Source organism: Choristoneura fumiferana, chromosome 24 (genome assembly GCF_025370935.1).
Source record: "Choristoneura fumiferana chromosome 24, NRCan_CFum_1, whole genome shotgun sequence".
Classification (NCBI taxonomy): Eukaryota; Metazoa; Arthropoda; class Insecta; order Lepidoptera; family Tortricidae; genus Choristoneura; species Choristoneura fumiferana.
Genome location: NC_133495.1, coordinates 766,575 through 782,369, shown reverse-complemented (window position 1 = coordinate 782,369; position 15,795 = coordinate 766,575). Strand labels below are relative to the sequence as shown.

The following is a 15,795-nucleotide window of genomic DNA, read 5'->3' as shown; positions in this document are numbered from 1 at the left end:
ACAGGAATCTAGACCGAATTTTTCCTATGCATACATATCTCAGGTTGCTTATTTCCACTACGCTACTTATGCAGCAACACTAGCACATCTATGTTCCGCTCTCATCGAGAGACGTCACACTCTCGGAACCAACGCTCACCCAGACAAGAGATGTCGCTACTAAATAAATAAATAAATAATAAATATACGGGACAATTCACACCAAGTTGACTAGTCCAAAGTAAGCTTAGCAAAGCTGTGTTATGACTAAGCAACGGATAATATAATTATATAGATAGATACATACTAAATATACTAGTAACACCAAGACCGAGGAACAACATTCGTATCTTTCATACAAATATCTGCCCCGCACGGGAATCGAACCGGGACCTCAAGCTTCGTAGTCAGGTTCTCTAACCACTAGGCCATCTGGTCGTCTAACTAACTAAGCAATCAAACTCTCTCTCTCTTTCTCTTTTTCTGGTTTTTCTGTGCATCCATGTCTCAGTTTGTATTTTCGATATGGTTTCACGGGATACCCGTAAAAGTAACAAATTTGGAGTTGAAATAAAAAATACAAAAAGACTCCGAAAAACCAATCATAGTTTTAATGTGATTTCATTTTTGCGTTAAGTATATCTCTGTTGGATAAATTAAAAATTAGTTACTATTACAAAAACATCAATGTGTCATTTTATTTATGTGGGTACTATTATAAATGTGGGTAGGTACTATTACACTTCGGTTACTACACGCTCATTGTGGCGTTAGTTCAGTCCATCATTCTGCTCTGAATGACGACACAATGACCGTGTACAGTCACCAGCACCAATATGTGACACAACAAGCGTGCTTAAATATCTGATACGACTATTTCTAAGGCCGGAAGTACGTGTCAGATATTTTTGCGCGCTCCGCTGTGGCTGTGGCAGATATTAATGCTGGTGACTGTACCTAATCCTTTCAGACTAACGGACTGATGTTCCAGATCCAGACTGATGAAATTCAAATGTTTTTAATTAAAAATTCGTCAATCCGATGTGAATGATAGAACGCCAGAATGATGAACTGAACTGACGCCAGAATGAGACAGAAATCTTCATACTTTCAAGGACTTTAATCCCTGACCCACCAATTTCGTGGTGGTTTATGGATAGGGAATATTACTGCAATTAGCTCCCGTCAGAGTGCAGCACTACACAGTGGCGTAGCGTGGGTAACAGCCGCCCGGGGCGGAAGAAAATTTTGCCGCCTTTTTGTGTAGGTTTTAAAAAACCATAGTACCCACAAGACTGTCAATACAATATTATTGTACCCTTCAATTATAGACAGGGAATTCCCCGGTTTCGTCACGTATACCTAATGGAAAATTTCGTGTCCAATCTATACGAAACGATCCGAAAATTATGAAATAGGTACATATTTATTATGTAGATATTATTCAGTTTTATTATGAAGTTTTGCCGCCCACAAAATTGCCACCCAGGGCGGACGGCGGAAGAATAGGGCGGGCTTCTAAAATACGCCGTGCTAGTGAGTCACATCTATTTTGGAATTTCATACAGGCAAAAAATATATTCGATAAGTTATCGCGATGGTTGGTACTGATACTAGGTATTATCTGTTGGTGGTATTTTATGACAACCAACTATTGTTCTTTACTTACATACCTAGTTGGAATACCGAATCCGACTCATTGAAATCACCGCAATATACTTAGTATTGCCATATGAAACTAAGTCCAGCGGACTGACGTACGGTAGGTACTCTGTACCTACTAAGCTCAGAAATCAGGGGTTTGAAATCAAGTTCGGGCGAAATTCGTTCACCTAGACTTAGTCCTTCATAATCGGAAGGCTACCCTTGTAAAAAATAGAAATACAGATACACAGAGAGAATAAGAACAAAGGTGAGCTTATCCCTAAAATGGGATGGATCTCTTCCAGCTAACCTAGATGTTCAATAAAGAGGTCATTGTATTGTAGTTTACTTACAGCAGGCAGTTCCGAGGTACAGTTGGCCTCGTCGCTGGTGTCGCTGCACTCGGGCGCTCCGTTGCAGACCCACGTGCGGGGCACGCAGGCGAGCCCGTCGCGGCACATGAACTGGTGCGTCGCGTTGCAAGTCAGCTCGTTGGGCGGGTGATTTGCTGTAGAAAAGATCCACAATCCAATACTAATATATAAATTCACCCGCACCCGCAGTCCTAATTATGCTGTAGGTGTCCATGGGTGGCGGTGATCGATTACCATCAGGTGACCCGCATGCTCGTTTGCCAGCTATTTGATAAAAAAAACGCAAAAGTGTGTGTGTTTGTATGTTTGTCCGTCTTTCACGTCGAAACGGAGCGACGGATCGACGTGATTTTTGGCATAGAGATAGTTTATGGGTCAGAGAGTGACATGGGCTACTTTTTATCCCGTAAAAATGCACAGTTCCCGAGGGCAGCGCGCGATAACGATAACCTAGTCCTAAAGCTAGTCCTACTATAATCCTACTAATATTATAAATGTGAAAGTTTGTGAGTGCACGAGTGAGTGAGTATGTTTGTTACTTCTTCACGCTGAAACGGCTGGACGGATTTGGATGAAATTTGGCAAAAAGTTAGTTTATAACCTGGATTAAAAACAAAGGATACTTTATATTCCGATATTCCCACGGGATAGGGTTAAAATCTTGAAATAACAACCGCGGGGCTTAGAGTCATGAAATTTGGTAAGTATGTAGATAACTGGACATCTGAAATAACACATAGGCTACTTTTTATCCGAATATTCCCACGGGATAGGGATAAGATCTAAAATTATAACCGCTTGGCTTACAGTCATGAAATTTGGTACGTATATAGCTGGACGTCTAAAAATAACATATAGGCTACTTTTTATCCCGATATTCCCACAGGATAGGGATAAGATCTAAAATTATAACCGCTGGGCTTATAGTCATGAAATTTGGTACGTATAGCTGGACGTCATGAAAGAAAGAAAGAAAATACATTTATTTAGTATTAAGTACAAATAGACAACACGTAGGAAAGTATGTGTCATTGCGGTTGTGAATAGGACACTGGCTCAGCATAATGCTGAAGCTAATAATAAACACCCCAGCGCTGATAATGAAAATAACATATAGGCTACTTTTTATCCCGATATTCCCACAGGATAGGTATAAAATCTCGAAATAACAACCGCTGGGTTTAGAGTCATGAAATTTGGCATGGTTGTTACTTATAATATAAAGTCAATGAAAACCACGATGTAATTTTAGGGAATTCCCACGAGAATTTAATAAAATCCCGGCATTTCAATTCAACTGCTGTATCTAATGATTCACGCGTGCGAAGCCGCGGGTAAACGCTAGTAAAATATATAAATGTAAAAGTTTGTGTGTGTGTATGCTTGTTACTCCTTCACGCTAAAACGGCTGGACGGATTTGGATGAAATTTTGTATGTAGGTAGCTGGAAATCTGGAATAACACATAGGCTACTTTTTATCCCGATATTCCCACGGGATAGGGGTAAAATCTCGAAATAACAACCACTGGGCTTAGAGTCATGAAATTTGGTATGTAGGTGTACATAGCTGCACGTCTGAAATAACACGTTACACAGGCTACTTTTTATCCTGATATTCCCACGGTTTAGAGTCTTGAAATTTTGGACAGCTGTTCTTAACACAACCTCAATGAAGACGGTATAAATTTTGGGAATTCCCAGGGGAATTATATAAAATACCGGAATTTCAATTGTACAAGATCGAAGCCGCGGGTAGTCTCTAGTTTGACATAACTAAGGTTTATGTCTAAATGCCCAGTTTCAAAGTACAAAACTCCGATAATATTATAGACCAATAAGTTCTGAGAAACTGGCCCAGGCACTGTCCTAGCAGTTGGTATTTTTGATTTTGTGTCATTAGCTATCTATTGGGAACCAGAATGTGAAAGAATAGTAAACTAAAGCTACTGCTACACATGCTCGTTACTATGAGCATGGCAGTAATGAGCATGCTGATGGAGTGTTTACATTTGCTAGCAATAAGCGTGCTAGTTTTGAGTATGCTCCTAAATAAGCATGCTCAAAACAAACAAACACTGATACACATGCCTTTTGATAGCAGATAGATACGTTGTACCAGGACATCATCAAAGTAAACACTTACGACAGAAGGTCTCATCGCTTCCATCCGCACAGTCCTCGTTGCCGTCGCAGTACAGCTCGTTGTCTATGCAACTCTGGTCCATGCAGGTGAACTTATCTTCGCCGAGACATTCTGGCGCATGGGCCTGGAGGTGGTCGGCGAACTCCGCTCCGCACGCCAGCAGAAAGGAGAGGGCCAGCAGACGGTACATTCTGGAGACAAAGTATTTCAAAATGTGGAATGTTCTGGCAATTTATTTTTCTGGTAACAATGGCAAGATGTCCTAGTAATTAGTTAGCTAGATTGCCTAGGTACTTACTACATTGCCGCAATGTCATTGCCTCGAGAAGTCGAACTGTACTTATGTAGGTATTATAAAAGTTACCACACATCCCAATTAGCCAGAAAGACCCGGTAAGAAAAGGAATTCTTTGAATTTTCAATAAGCAGAAAGCAAGCAGCAATAATGATATCATAGAATTTTACCCACGTACAGAAATATGATACCCACAGAAAGTTATAATTTAGGTACATTATGGTTTTACATTGAGACTCACCCACCTTAATTTACGTTAACCGCAATTAGAAAAACAAAAAATAAAATAAATAACAAGATTAAAACTATTTAAACATTATTAATTTTAAAAAAACGGCTTAACGTTGCTGCAGCTGCAGTTCAATGACGGACATTAAAATTTAGTTAAGTTACCGTTAAAAATTGTAATTCAAGTTTTTCAAAACTACCTTTAAAATAAATACCTAAATACCTGTATTCGTGCTTCACAAAATTCGTTTAGTTATTGCACTCAAATTTCATTCAACAACAACTATATACAAATAAATTCAACTTAATATCTTCACTTCATTATTTAGACATAAATATTTTGTATGAAGTTACATCAAGTCATTTACCAATACTAAATTAAATTTTAATATGACTGGCGTTTTGTTAATGCAAGACAGTTCCAACATGAATCATTATCAGTCTGTGGTCGATTTTTCACTTCGTCGTTGACAGGTCAGAGTCCAACTTTCCTGAAGTTTACAGCAAGTTTTAGGGCATTCATTTATTATTTTTAGTTCGTTTGTATCTTTGCAGAGCTGCCCCAAGTTAGTCGTGAAATCCCATAGGAGTGTCCACGCAGCCATGGCTTCCCACGTAGCGAAAACCTTGTTAAAAGTTCCCCATGCCAGCTCGACAGTCAAGTTTGGTAATTCATTGCAATTATTTTCAATTAAAAATAACTAGTTTTGTAAGGGTCGTGCTGAAATTGTAATCCTTTACATCAGTTATTAAATACTTCTTTATTTTAAAGTCGCGTATTGTATGTTTCGAGAATATGTTGATTTTATTAGGTGTTAAACTTTGGACCTTTTCTGGGTGGGTTGGCAGTCATACAATTAGTCTAATGATGGAATATTTCATGCATAACATCGTGCCCTGGATCCTATTAACATTTAATGTTGCAATAGGTTGTTTTATTTCATCCTTCACATCCTATAAATCTAAAAAGCTAAATGGAATTTTATACAAACAAGTAGATCTATGCTGTGTATGGTTTTTTTTGACACTATATGCCGGTTTTTGTTATCTTAATTACTTTAAATGTAAAAATCTGATCTTACATTTTGAACATGTTCATGTATACCTATTTTGGGCTTCCTGAGTACTCGAAAAAAACTCCAACCAAAATATTTTAATATTAAGTACTAAATATTTTATTTACAGTTGACAACCTTAAACTGGTCATTTGATTAACAGTATTTATCCTGTTAAGTTTAAAATAAAAAATTAAGTAACAATTAAATAAAAATTAAACATATTTTGTTTTGATTTTCTAACCAGAGAATCTCGTTGTGACCAGAGGCATACTTGATGGTTTTGTATCAGGGAATCCCTATGAGGCCTGGTCAAATCTAACCTGCTGAGGCCCACCATATAAATATTTTCCAAAAAATTGTCAAAGCAATTTGGATGTAATTGTTTAGAGAAACAAAAACATTTTTATTTTGTTCCATTGTCATAGGTCCATCATTTCCTTGAACTTATAGTGTACATTCTATTGCACATTTTGGCTGCACGAAGCTAAGATTTAAAAAATGGTGTTTCAATATCTGCAGATACTGCTAGACGTGCCCTGAGCATTGGGGCAGCGTTGCAGCAAAAGAAAACTCTGCCAGACCGCACAGGCAAGAACATTGTGCTTGTGGATGGTGTCCGAACTCCCTTCCTTGTCTCCTTCACCGACTACTCCAAGATGATGCCTCATGAACTGGCAAGACATGCGCTGCTGTAAGTTCATTTTGTCTAGCCTAATTGCTTTCTTCTTTATTTAGTTGAATATTAACCAGTTTGAAAGTTAACTGGAAGAGATCCTTTTATTTAAGTAATAAGTTAGCCTTTGCACATTTGTTTTGTCCTTTATTAATGTCATTTGGTTTATCTAGAATAATAATGTTGTCCTGAAATTTATATGTACAGTCACCAGCACCCATATTGGACACAACAAAAGCGTAAGATGTGTCAGGTATTTTTAGGCATAAGTTTTCAGGCGTAAGATGTACAGGGCTGGATTTAGGGAAAGGGAACCGGGGCTACAGTCTGGGCCTCCACAAAGGAGGGGCCCCCACAATAGAGACCTTGTTTAGATTTTCCTCCACTCCTTTGCTGCCCCGAGGCCTCCAGACCTCTAAATCTGGCCCTGATGGCAGATATTTATGCAGGTGACTGTACATAACCCTGTATAATCTTAGACAATGAAGAGAAACTTTCTATTTTTGCTATGTAAGGTTTAATAGAGATGGCATGTTTTTAAACCACTGAATCAATGCTTGATCAACATTTGATTGCCATGATTTTCTAATGTTCATAAAAAAAGTAATAGAGCCAACTCTTACTCATCTTTGCAAAGTATTATATACATTTTGGTAAAGTTTTAGATTTTTACACCAACAATTAAATTTGTGTAACACATTAATTGCCTCATCTTCAGGGGTCTCCTGCAAAAGACAGGCATTGACAAGGACCTGATTGACTACATCATCTACGGAACAGTCATCCAGGAGGTGAAGACATCCAACATCGGCCGCGAAGCCGCCCTGGCTGCTGGCTTCAGCGACCGTACACCCTCCCATACTGTCACCATGGCTTGCATATCTTCCAACCAGGCTATAACTACTGGTGAGCTACTTATATTTGTATTGATTTACTAGCCTTAATCTTAGCCTTATGGCTTCAAAGTTTTAATGGTAAAACTAGACAATGTTTATCTCTTTTTTAACTACCAGTAAACAGGCATGTTTATAAATTTATCAGCCAGTGTAATCTGATAGTTAATTTTTGTAAAGCAAGAATGGTAAAGTTCGACTAATGAAATTAAGAAGGAAAACAATTATTTGTGACATCACAAAATATAAAATAAACAAATAAAAATACATATCATGGTCACGAAATAGACGTAATCAGCATAATGCCACCCTAAAGGCGCTCGTCTTTCTTTGGGACCATCAGGACTTCATACGTTTAATATATATAAAAAAAGAACAGTGAAACCGACACACACAACTTTTATAATACAAACACAAACATCCAAATTCTACAATCAAAAACAGAAAAATAAAAAAGTGATGCTTAGCTGATAGGATATAGTACATGTGTTCCGCTTCCGCAATATATTCAAATTCAAATCATTTATTCAGCACATAGACCGCAATGGGCACTTTTACACGTCATTTTTTAAATACCAGCGCTTTCGCAAAGTTCAAATTGCCAAGAAGAATGTGCCGCAAGAAACTTGGCAGAAAGTCATTATTTCATAATAAAATAATTACAAATAAAATACTTAAAAACTGCAGTATACAATTAAAGAAAAAAATACAAAAATAATAATAATACAGGGATGTATGGGGTCCCTTACTTACAAAACTAAACACTTACTATATTTACGTTCAGTGGAAGTGGAGAATGCTTCCACCGTCATAAATTTAAAAAATAAAAAGAAACACAATATTATAATAAGTAAAATGAGAACCACAATAAAACTGGAATGCGAGTCTATTTTTTGCAAAAGAAATATAATATTATAATGAAAATAATACCACATTTTACTATACTTGAATTCAGTTTTTTTTTTTTATTTTCTTGGTGTTCTTTTTAGTATGTAGATCAATTTCATTCCCCTATTTACCCAGCACCTTGACAAAGTACAATCGAACAACAAATGATTTTGTCTTTCCATTGCACTTTGTATTATTCCCATTTTAGTAAGTCTGTCTTCAGCCAACTATCACTTCCTGTACTAAGTATTTTTGGCACATGAATTCCTTATTACATAATTTTCCTATATTTTGAATAGAAGCCAAATTTGTTGCTATTGGCTTATTGCTATGTGCTGTGGCCTTATTTTGTACAGGACAAAGTCCTAATTATTTGGCAAAGTTTTAATTAAGTATATGTAGTTCTTATTAGTAAACCCTTATGGCAATTACATGAGAATTTGATTTGTCAGGTCGTACATTTTTGTTGTTCATGATGATAATACCAGCCTTAGATTCAATGTCCATGATTTTATTTAACATCCCATAGGAACCTAACAAAAGCAGGTTCATTATACGAGTATATATACAAACTATTATGATCATGTAAACTACAGAATGGTTTATGTCGGTTTGGGTTTATTTTAAAAAGCCGTGGTGGCCTAGTGGTTTGACCTATCGCCTCTCAAGCAGAGGGTCGTGGGTTCAAACCCCGGCTCGCACCTCTGAGTTTTTCGAAATTCATGTGCGGAATTACATTTTAAATTTACCACGAGCTTTGCGGTGAAGGAAATCATCGTGAGGAACTATGGCCCAAGCCCTCTTGTTCTGAGAGGAGGCCTGTGCCCAGCAGTGGGACGTATATAGGCTGGGATGATGATGGGTTTATTTAATAACAATGCTGTAAATATGACAATATCTAAGAAAATTTCATTATATCAAATGACCATTATCTATTTCGTCCATTATATTTTTTAAAGATCGTATCGTATCTCCGTTGTCGGCTAAATAACGCTGTGTTGTAGGCATCGGCATGATAGCGGCGGGTGCTTACGAGATCATAGTGGCGGGCGGTGTGGAGTTCATGTCGGACGTGCCCATCCGGCACTCGCGTAAGATGCGGGCGCTGCTGCTGCGCATCAACCGCGCCAAGACGCCGGCGCAGCGCCTGGCTCTGCTCGCCACCATCCGGCCGGACTTCTTCGCGCCCGAGGTCAGTCCCCAATGCCCACGAATCGTTATTCTCAAACAATCTACAGATTTTTAAAGTTCCGTAGTCAAAATGGCAGAAACGGAACCTGCTGAGCTGGCAATGTTGCGTTTTTGTTAGTTTTTCTCGATTTATCCATAAAAAATTAATGAAAATTAAAAATGTCTGTTAGAACTGTTCTTAATATATAATAAGTTAATGTGTCTACTGCAATAATTATTCGTGATAGACTTTTATTTATTTATTTATTATTATTATTAAAGATCAAAAGTACAACAAGTTACATTACAGGTCTTAGTCCTAAAGAGTAACAGGTTGGCAAAACAAATATAACAAAAATTACAATTATATTCTTTAAAAACCGTTAATAGATATTTGTTCGTTTTTACTTACTCAAATTTCTATACATTTTTATACAAAAATATTAATCTATGTTTATTAAAAGTCTTATCTATTTTATGCTTTCGTCATCATATTGCATCCATCATCCGCTCTATAATAATGAAATGATGTAACCGATGTAACGCTGGTTCCAGCTGCCGGCCGTGGCGGAGTTCTCCTCCGGCGAGACCATGGGTCACAGCGCGGACCGGCTGGCGGCCGCATTCGGCGCCTCCCGCCAGGAGCAGGACGAGTATTCCCTGCGCTCACACAAGTGCGCCGCCGACGCGCAGGCTAAGGGGTACTTCACGGACCTCATGCCTGTCAAGGGTAAGCATGTACAACTGATTTTTAGGGTTACGTACCTCGAAAGAAAAAAAAACGGAACCCTTACTTTGTTCTCCGTCCGTCCGTCCGTCGGTCTGTCAAGACCCTTTATCTCGGGAACGCGTGCAAATATCGAGATGAAATTTGAACCAAGTTTACATAATTTCTAAGTTAACGTAAAAAAAGATCGGCCGTTTATGCCGCAAAAAAACTTATATTTCGATGCTCTCAAAGGAATCAAAGTTTGTAGCGCCCTCCATCCATAAGCAGCCGTAACCAGCCTTACCTTTTATGTGCTACCCAGCTAATTTGGTACTGTTTATGGTGCCCCCCAAGACGTGATATGCTTATGGGCTAATCCGGCACTGGATGTATGGGATGTCAACATGACATTAGTGGCACATAGGTTCCACCCTGGTACGTGATTCCATTTCCTCGACCGTACTTTGTGAAATTTACAGATGTTCAATTCATATTTCCTGGTTTATAACCTGTTTAACACGAGCTTTGTTCTCAGTGGAAGGCAAGGATGGCCTGGTAGACAAGGACAACGGCATCCGCGTGTCGACGCCCGAGCAGCTTGCCAAGCTCAAGCCTGCCTTCGTGAAGCCGCACGGCACCGTCACGGCCGCCAACGCCTCGTTCCTCGTCAGTATACCTACACATTTATTTTAAAAACAAGTTTTTGGTAAACATTTCATTTTTAATACGCCTTTTTTTGCTGACTGTACTTTTTGTTGACTGTATTTGTATTGTCACCCGAACTACATTTGCATACCAAATTTCAAGTCGATGCCATTAACCGTTGAAGAGTTCCGTCCTGTGGAGACGATCCTGGCCAGACTACCAGGATGGCACTACCAGATTATTGTATTGTCACGCAATTTACATAAGTATACCAAATTTCAAGTCAATCCAACTACTGGAAGTTGGTCGAATTTAACTTGCAAGATTTGATTACAGTCAGACAGACAACGGGACAGGAGAAACTAAATAAAAGCTTTTAAAAACTAAGACTTAAACTACACCGCGACTGTTATACCCCGGCAGACGGACGGCGCGTCAGCCTGCCTGGTGATGCCGGAAGCCAAGGCTAAGGAGCTGGGCTTCAAACCCAAAGCCTATCTACGGGACTTCACTTACGTCGCTCAGGTAACACGCCGTATACTGATAAGCGCGTCTACTGAAATCAGCGCTTTGCCCTACCAGGACTACAGTGGGAGCTTTAACCCACAGCAAACGATTGTTAATATATGGCGTGCTTGAAAAAAAACCTTTTACGATAATTCACCAAGGTATAAAGACAGCTATAAAACCAATTTTATGAAAGTAGTTCAAAAAAATTCTACTCAAAATCGAATTATTCGAAAGTTTTAAATTTCTCCCGGTTTTACTTGTTTAGTGTTCGCCAATAATAGTATACATATCGTGAATCGGCCCGACTGCCCTATTATAGTATATCTGGTTGCATTGATTAATGGCTGGTGGATTATTTTTAAGACAATCCTCATTTTCTTTAATGGACTTCTAAATAATTACGTAATTTTATTAATGAATCTAATTTTATACAGGATGTAACTTTTAGATCGGTCAGTATGGGAGTCTGAAACTATAAGACATACGAAAATCTGTTGTTAGGAACCAGTTCTTATCTTAGTAACTAAATAAAACTTACAACACTAAAGAATATGAATTCGTATATACGAAATGGATATCGTGTTTTATAGTAACATTTATTGCCTATAATTGTATGCCTGAAACAAACCTGAATTTGATGAGACGTGGTCTGGCAGGACCCCGTGGACCAGCTGCTGCTGGGGCCGGCGTACGGCATCCCCAAGATCCTGGAGAAGGCCGGCCTCACCATGAACGACGTCGACTCCTGGGAGATCCACGAAGCCTTCGCTGTGAGTCAACACTTACCCTTACCTAACGTAGCTAGGGATGATACCAGCGGACCCTTAGCAGAGCGCACACCTTAAACCTTAGGGGAGGCTTAGAAATACAATACAATGATTCTTTATATTGAACGCCAACATAATAAGCGGTACAATAAACACAGGTATATGTAGTGCCACCAGTTGAGGTCACGCACATGTCACGTAATAACAGCGGAATTTTGACATTTACTCATTCATTATCCTTTTTTAGCGTTCCGGAGCCAAAATGGCAAAAACGGAACCCTTATAGTTTCGCCATGTCTGTCTGTCTGTCTGTCCGTCCGCGGCTTTGCTCAGGGACTATCAATGCTAGAAAGCTGTAATTTTGCACGGATATATAGGTAAACTACGCAGACAAAATGGTACAATTAAGTTTAAAAAAAAATTTTTTTACGGTACCTCCCATAGACGTAAAGTAGGGATGATTTTTTTTTTCTCATCCAACCCTATACTGTGGGGTATCGTTGTATAGGTCTTTTAAAACCATTAGGGGTTTGCTGAAACGATTTTTCGGTTCAGTGATGTGTTTGCGAAATATTCAACTTTAAAGTGCAAATTTTCATTAAAATCGAGCGTCTCCCCCTAAAATCTAAACCGGTGGGTGGAAAAATTTGAAAAAATTCAGGATGGTAGTAAGTATATCAAACTTTCAAGGAAAACTATAGCGGCAAAGTTTGCTTGAGAATTATTAGTAGTTTATGAGTAAATAGCAGCCTAAGGTATAAAATATACCTAAACTTGGAAGATTCCGTATAAAATACGAAATCCTTAGAAAAATATTACTTAATTTTTTCGTTATGGCTACGGAACCCTATTTTGGGCGTGTCCGACACGCTCTTGGCCGGTTTTTATGCAATCAGTTCTTCATGCAGCTGAGTGTGTAATAATAATAATTGACTTCAACTCTCGTGGCACTAATACCTTTACGCAACGTACCATTGGCACAGAGCGTAAATCCTCAACCCTGGGTGAGGGGGAAATGTATTTGAAAAATTAGGAATGGACGAAATGGCAAAGATTGTTGGAAGACTGCCCTGGACGGCAATCCTTTGTTCTCTGTTGGACAGTCATATTAAAAAAAAACTAATTGATTAAGTATGTAACAAATTAATGTGATCATTATTTCATACTACAACAGTCAAGTAAGAGTCGAAAGCCATTCTCTTCGCTCGTAATATATCTACAATTTAGTTGCCGAGTTAATTTGTTGTTCACTATTTTTTTAGGGTCAAATCTTGGCTAACTTGAAGGCTATGGATTCCGATTGGTTCGGCAAAACCTACCTCGGCAGGCAAGGCAAGGTTAGTAATAAACAGCTATAATTTGTAACAGGCTAAACTAGTATACAATATTGTTGTTCTTGAGGCACATAAAAAGGGTAAATCGTCAATTACTGCCCACCTTTCAATAATTGGCTAACATATAAATAACCAGAATTCATTTTAGTATAAGATGGCCAGTTACACCTTGTACTAAAATGAACTCTGTTTAAAGGTTACTAGATTTCACTTTAAGGGGCTGTTTCACCATTCATTGATTAGTGTTAACTGGCGGTTAGGTTAGGTTAGCTATTTGTTTTGTCCAAATAGACGGAGACGGCATCTCATTTAACCGTCGGTTAACACTAATTAATGGATGGTGAAACAGCCCCTAAGTGTAATAAGGTGGCCAGTACTTAATGGTCGATTTACCCTAAGTCACTTTGATCAATAAATGCGTCCTGTTTGATTAATACTATCAAACATTCTCTTATTAAATTTTACAACTGACCAAACAGGTGGGGTCTCCGGACATGTCGAAGTGGAACAACTGGGGCGGCTCTCTCTCCATCGGACACCCGTTCGCCGCTACTGGCGTAAGTTAACTCAATTTAACTTTTAACATCTATGAATAAAATTAACTATTTTGGTTTATATTCGCAGGTGGTAGGACCTTGTGCAAGATCCGCCCGGATTGCTACCACCATCTTGCTCGCTAATCCTGCCGTGAAGCAGCAGTGCTTGCACTGTTGTGTTTCGGCGTGGAGAGTAAGACAGCCGGTGACATAACTGGCACTTGAGGTATTCCATCTTAGGCCTCTAGGTTGGCAACGCATCTGCAATACCCTGGTGTTGCAGTTGTCTATGGGCGGTGGTGATCTCTTACCATCAGGAGACCCACTTGCTCATTTGCCATACAATTAAATGTTTCTGTACCGATTGGGATTGGGGAAAAACGCGACTGGGGAAAAATGCGACACAAAAAGAACGCGAATGTGAGAATAAGCTTCATTAAAAAAGCAGACTTTGAAACTTGTATAAATAAAACACCAGGGGTATTGCAGATGCGTTACCAACCTAGAGGCCTAAGATGGGATACCTCAAGTGCCAATTTCACCGGCTACTCTCCACGCCGAAACACAACAGTGCAAGCACTGTTGTTTCACGGCAGGATTAGCGAGCAAGATGGTGGTAGCGATCCGGGCGGACCTTGCACAAGGTCCTACCACCTGAAAAATATAATTTATCATTATAATGATGATGGTCTCTCCAGGTCCGTCTAGCGATGCACACGGCGAACCGGCTGGTGCGCGAGGACGGGCAGATCGGCGTGATCAGCGCGTGCGCCGCCGGCGGCCAGGGCGTCGCCATGCTCCTCGAGAGGCACCCCGACGCCAACGCCGAGTAAACTTGCGTCAGATTAGACTAACCCCACAGAACTAATAAAAAGAGGAATAAAGTTTGAAATGAACTGGTGGCTGCTGGAGTCTTTCCAACATGCTACGACTTGGGTGCCTTGACCCTTTCAGCCTTATGAGAGTGTAAAGCCGGCAACGCAGCAGCAGTCCCGTTGCGCTGTGCTGCGGGTGTGCATGGGCTGCGGTGCTCACTTACCATCAGATTTACTAAGTACTCGTTTGTCAGATTTAGTATATAAAATGATTTCCATTCTCAACGGAAATATGACCTTTATATACCTCTTACTATTAGTTCTGTGATTAACCCTTATTCATAATCATAAGTTATAAACAAAACAATATTGTACATGAATCGGAGGCCGTATTGTCTAACGCGTGACCTCGCGTTTGAATCTACCATCTCTTTCTATCTTAGTCTTACACCTTATGACAGAAATAAGTGGTGAAAACAGTGGTGCGGTGTTCTGCTGTCTTAATTCTTCGCGTCACTTCAAAGGGGTTGATTACTGGAGATTTTGCATAGGTAAAAAAATTGGGTACGAGTTTAGGATCCATTTGTAAGCCTCTACTCTTGCAGCTTGTCAGATTCTGTAGTTTATACATATACATATGTACAAACATTCTAGATAATAACCTAGTCGAGTAACATTTTGGTGTTACCCAAACATCTTTGGGTTCCTTACCCCTGTTCTGTTAATTGATGAATATTTTAAGCTTATCGAAAATGACCCTTTTAGATCTGACCTGACTTACCTGTGAAAATACCATTCAAAATTGGAACAAAGCAAGTACATCAGGAGAAAATGACCGCCATAATCAATTTTAACAACTTATACAAAAAAAACGAGCGGTTTTGTACCACGTAGGTTTACATCACCTTGGAATGGTATTGTAGTCTGCTAATTGGTCAATCGATATTCCTAAGATTAGAATGACAATCTGAAATTAATATTTATTTCTTTTTATAGAATAAGCTTACAATTTTTAAAATTTTCGATGATTGTTTATAAAATTGTCCTAAGCATGATAAGAGTATACATACTTAGTTGATAAGAAATGTAAAATGTATGTAATCGATTATTTTATTAAAGAATTGTTAGTAAAA

At 39.0% G+C, this 15,795-nt stretch overlaps 2 protein-coding genes across 2 annotated transcripts in view; one reads left to right on the top strand and one right to left on the bottom strand.

The window, feature by feature from the left end:
• Window positions 1-4,822, bottom strand: part of yl (Putative vitellogenin receptor yl) — a 39,672-nt gene extending 34,850 nt beyond the window's left edge. The window contains exons 1-3 of the mRNA XM_074106742.1: window positions 4,682-4,822; window positions 4,142-4,332; window positions 1,977-2,131 (exon numbers count right to left, since the gene is read on the bottom strand). Coding sequence (XP_073962843.1) covers window positions 1,977-2,131; window positions 4,142-4,331 — 345 coding nt within the window. The 5' untranslated portion in view covers window position 4,332; window positions 4,682-4,822. The remainder of the gene's footprint in view (window positions 1-1,976; window positions 2,132-4,141; window positions 4,333-4,681) is intronic.
• Window positions 4,823-5,122: 300 nt separating this feature from the next.
• Mtpbeta (mitochondrial trifunctional protein beta subunit) lies at window positions 5,123-15,795 on the top strand. The gene is made up of 11 exons (XM_074106544.1): window positions 5,123-5,331; window positions 6,242-6,413; window positions 7,114-7,301; window positions 9,181-9,368; window positions 9,902-10,076; window positions 10,591-10,721; window positions 11,124-11,225; window positions 11,867-11,980; window positions 13,240-13,314; window positions 13,791-13,868; window positions 14,546-15,795. The coding sequence occupies exons 1-11, from the start codon at window positions 5,268-5,270 to the stop codon at window positions 14,678-14,680; spliced, it is 1,422 nt and encodes a 473-aa protein (XP_073962645.1). The 5' UTR covers window positions 5,123-5,267; the 3' UTR covers window positions 14,681-15,795.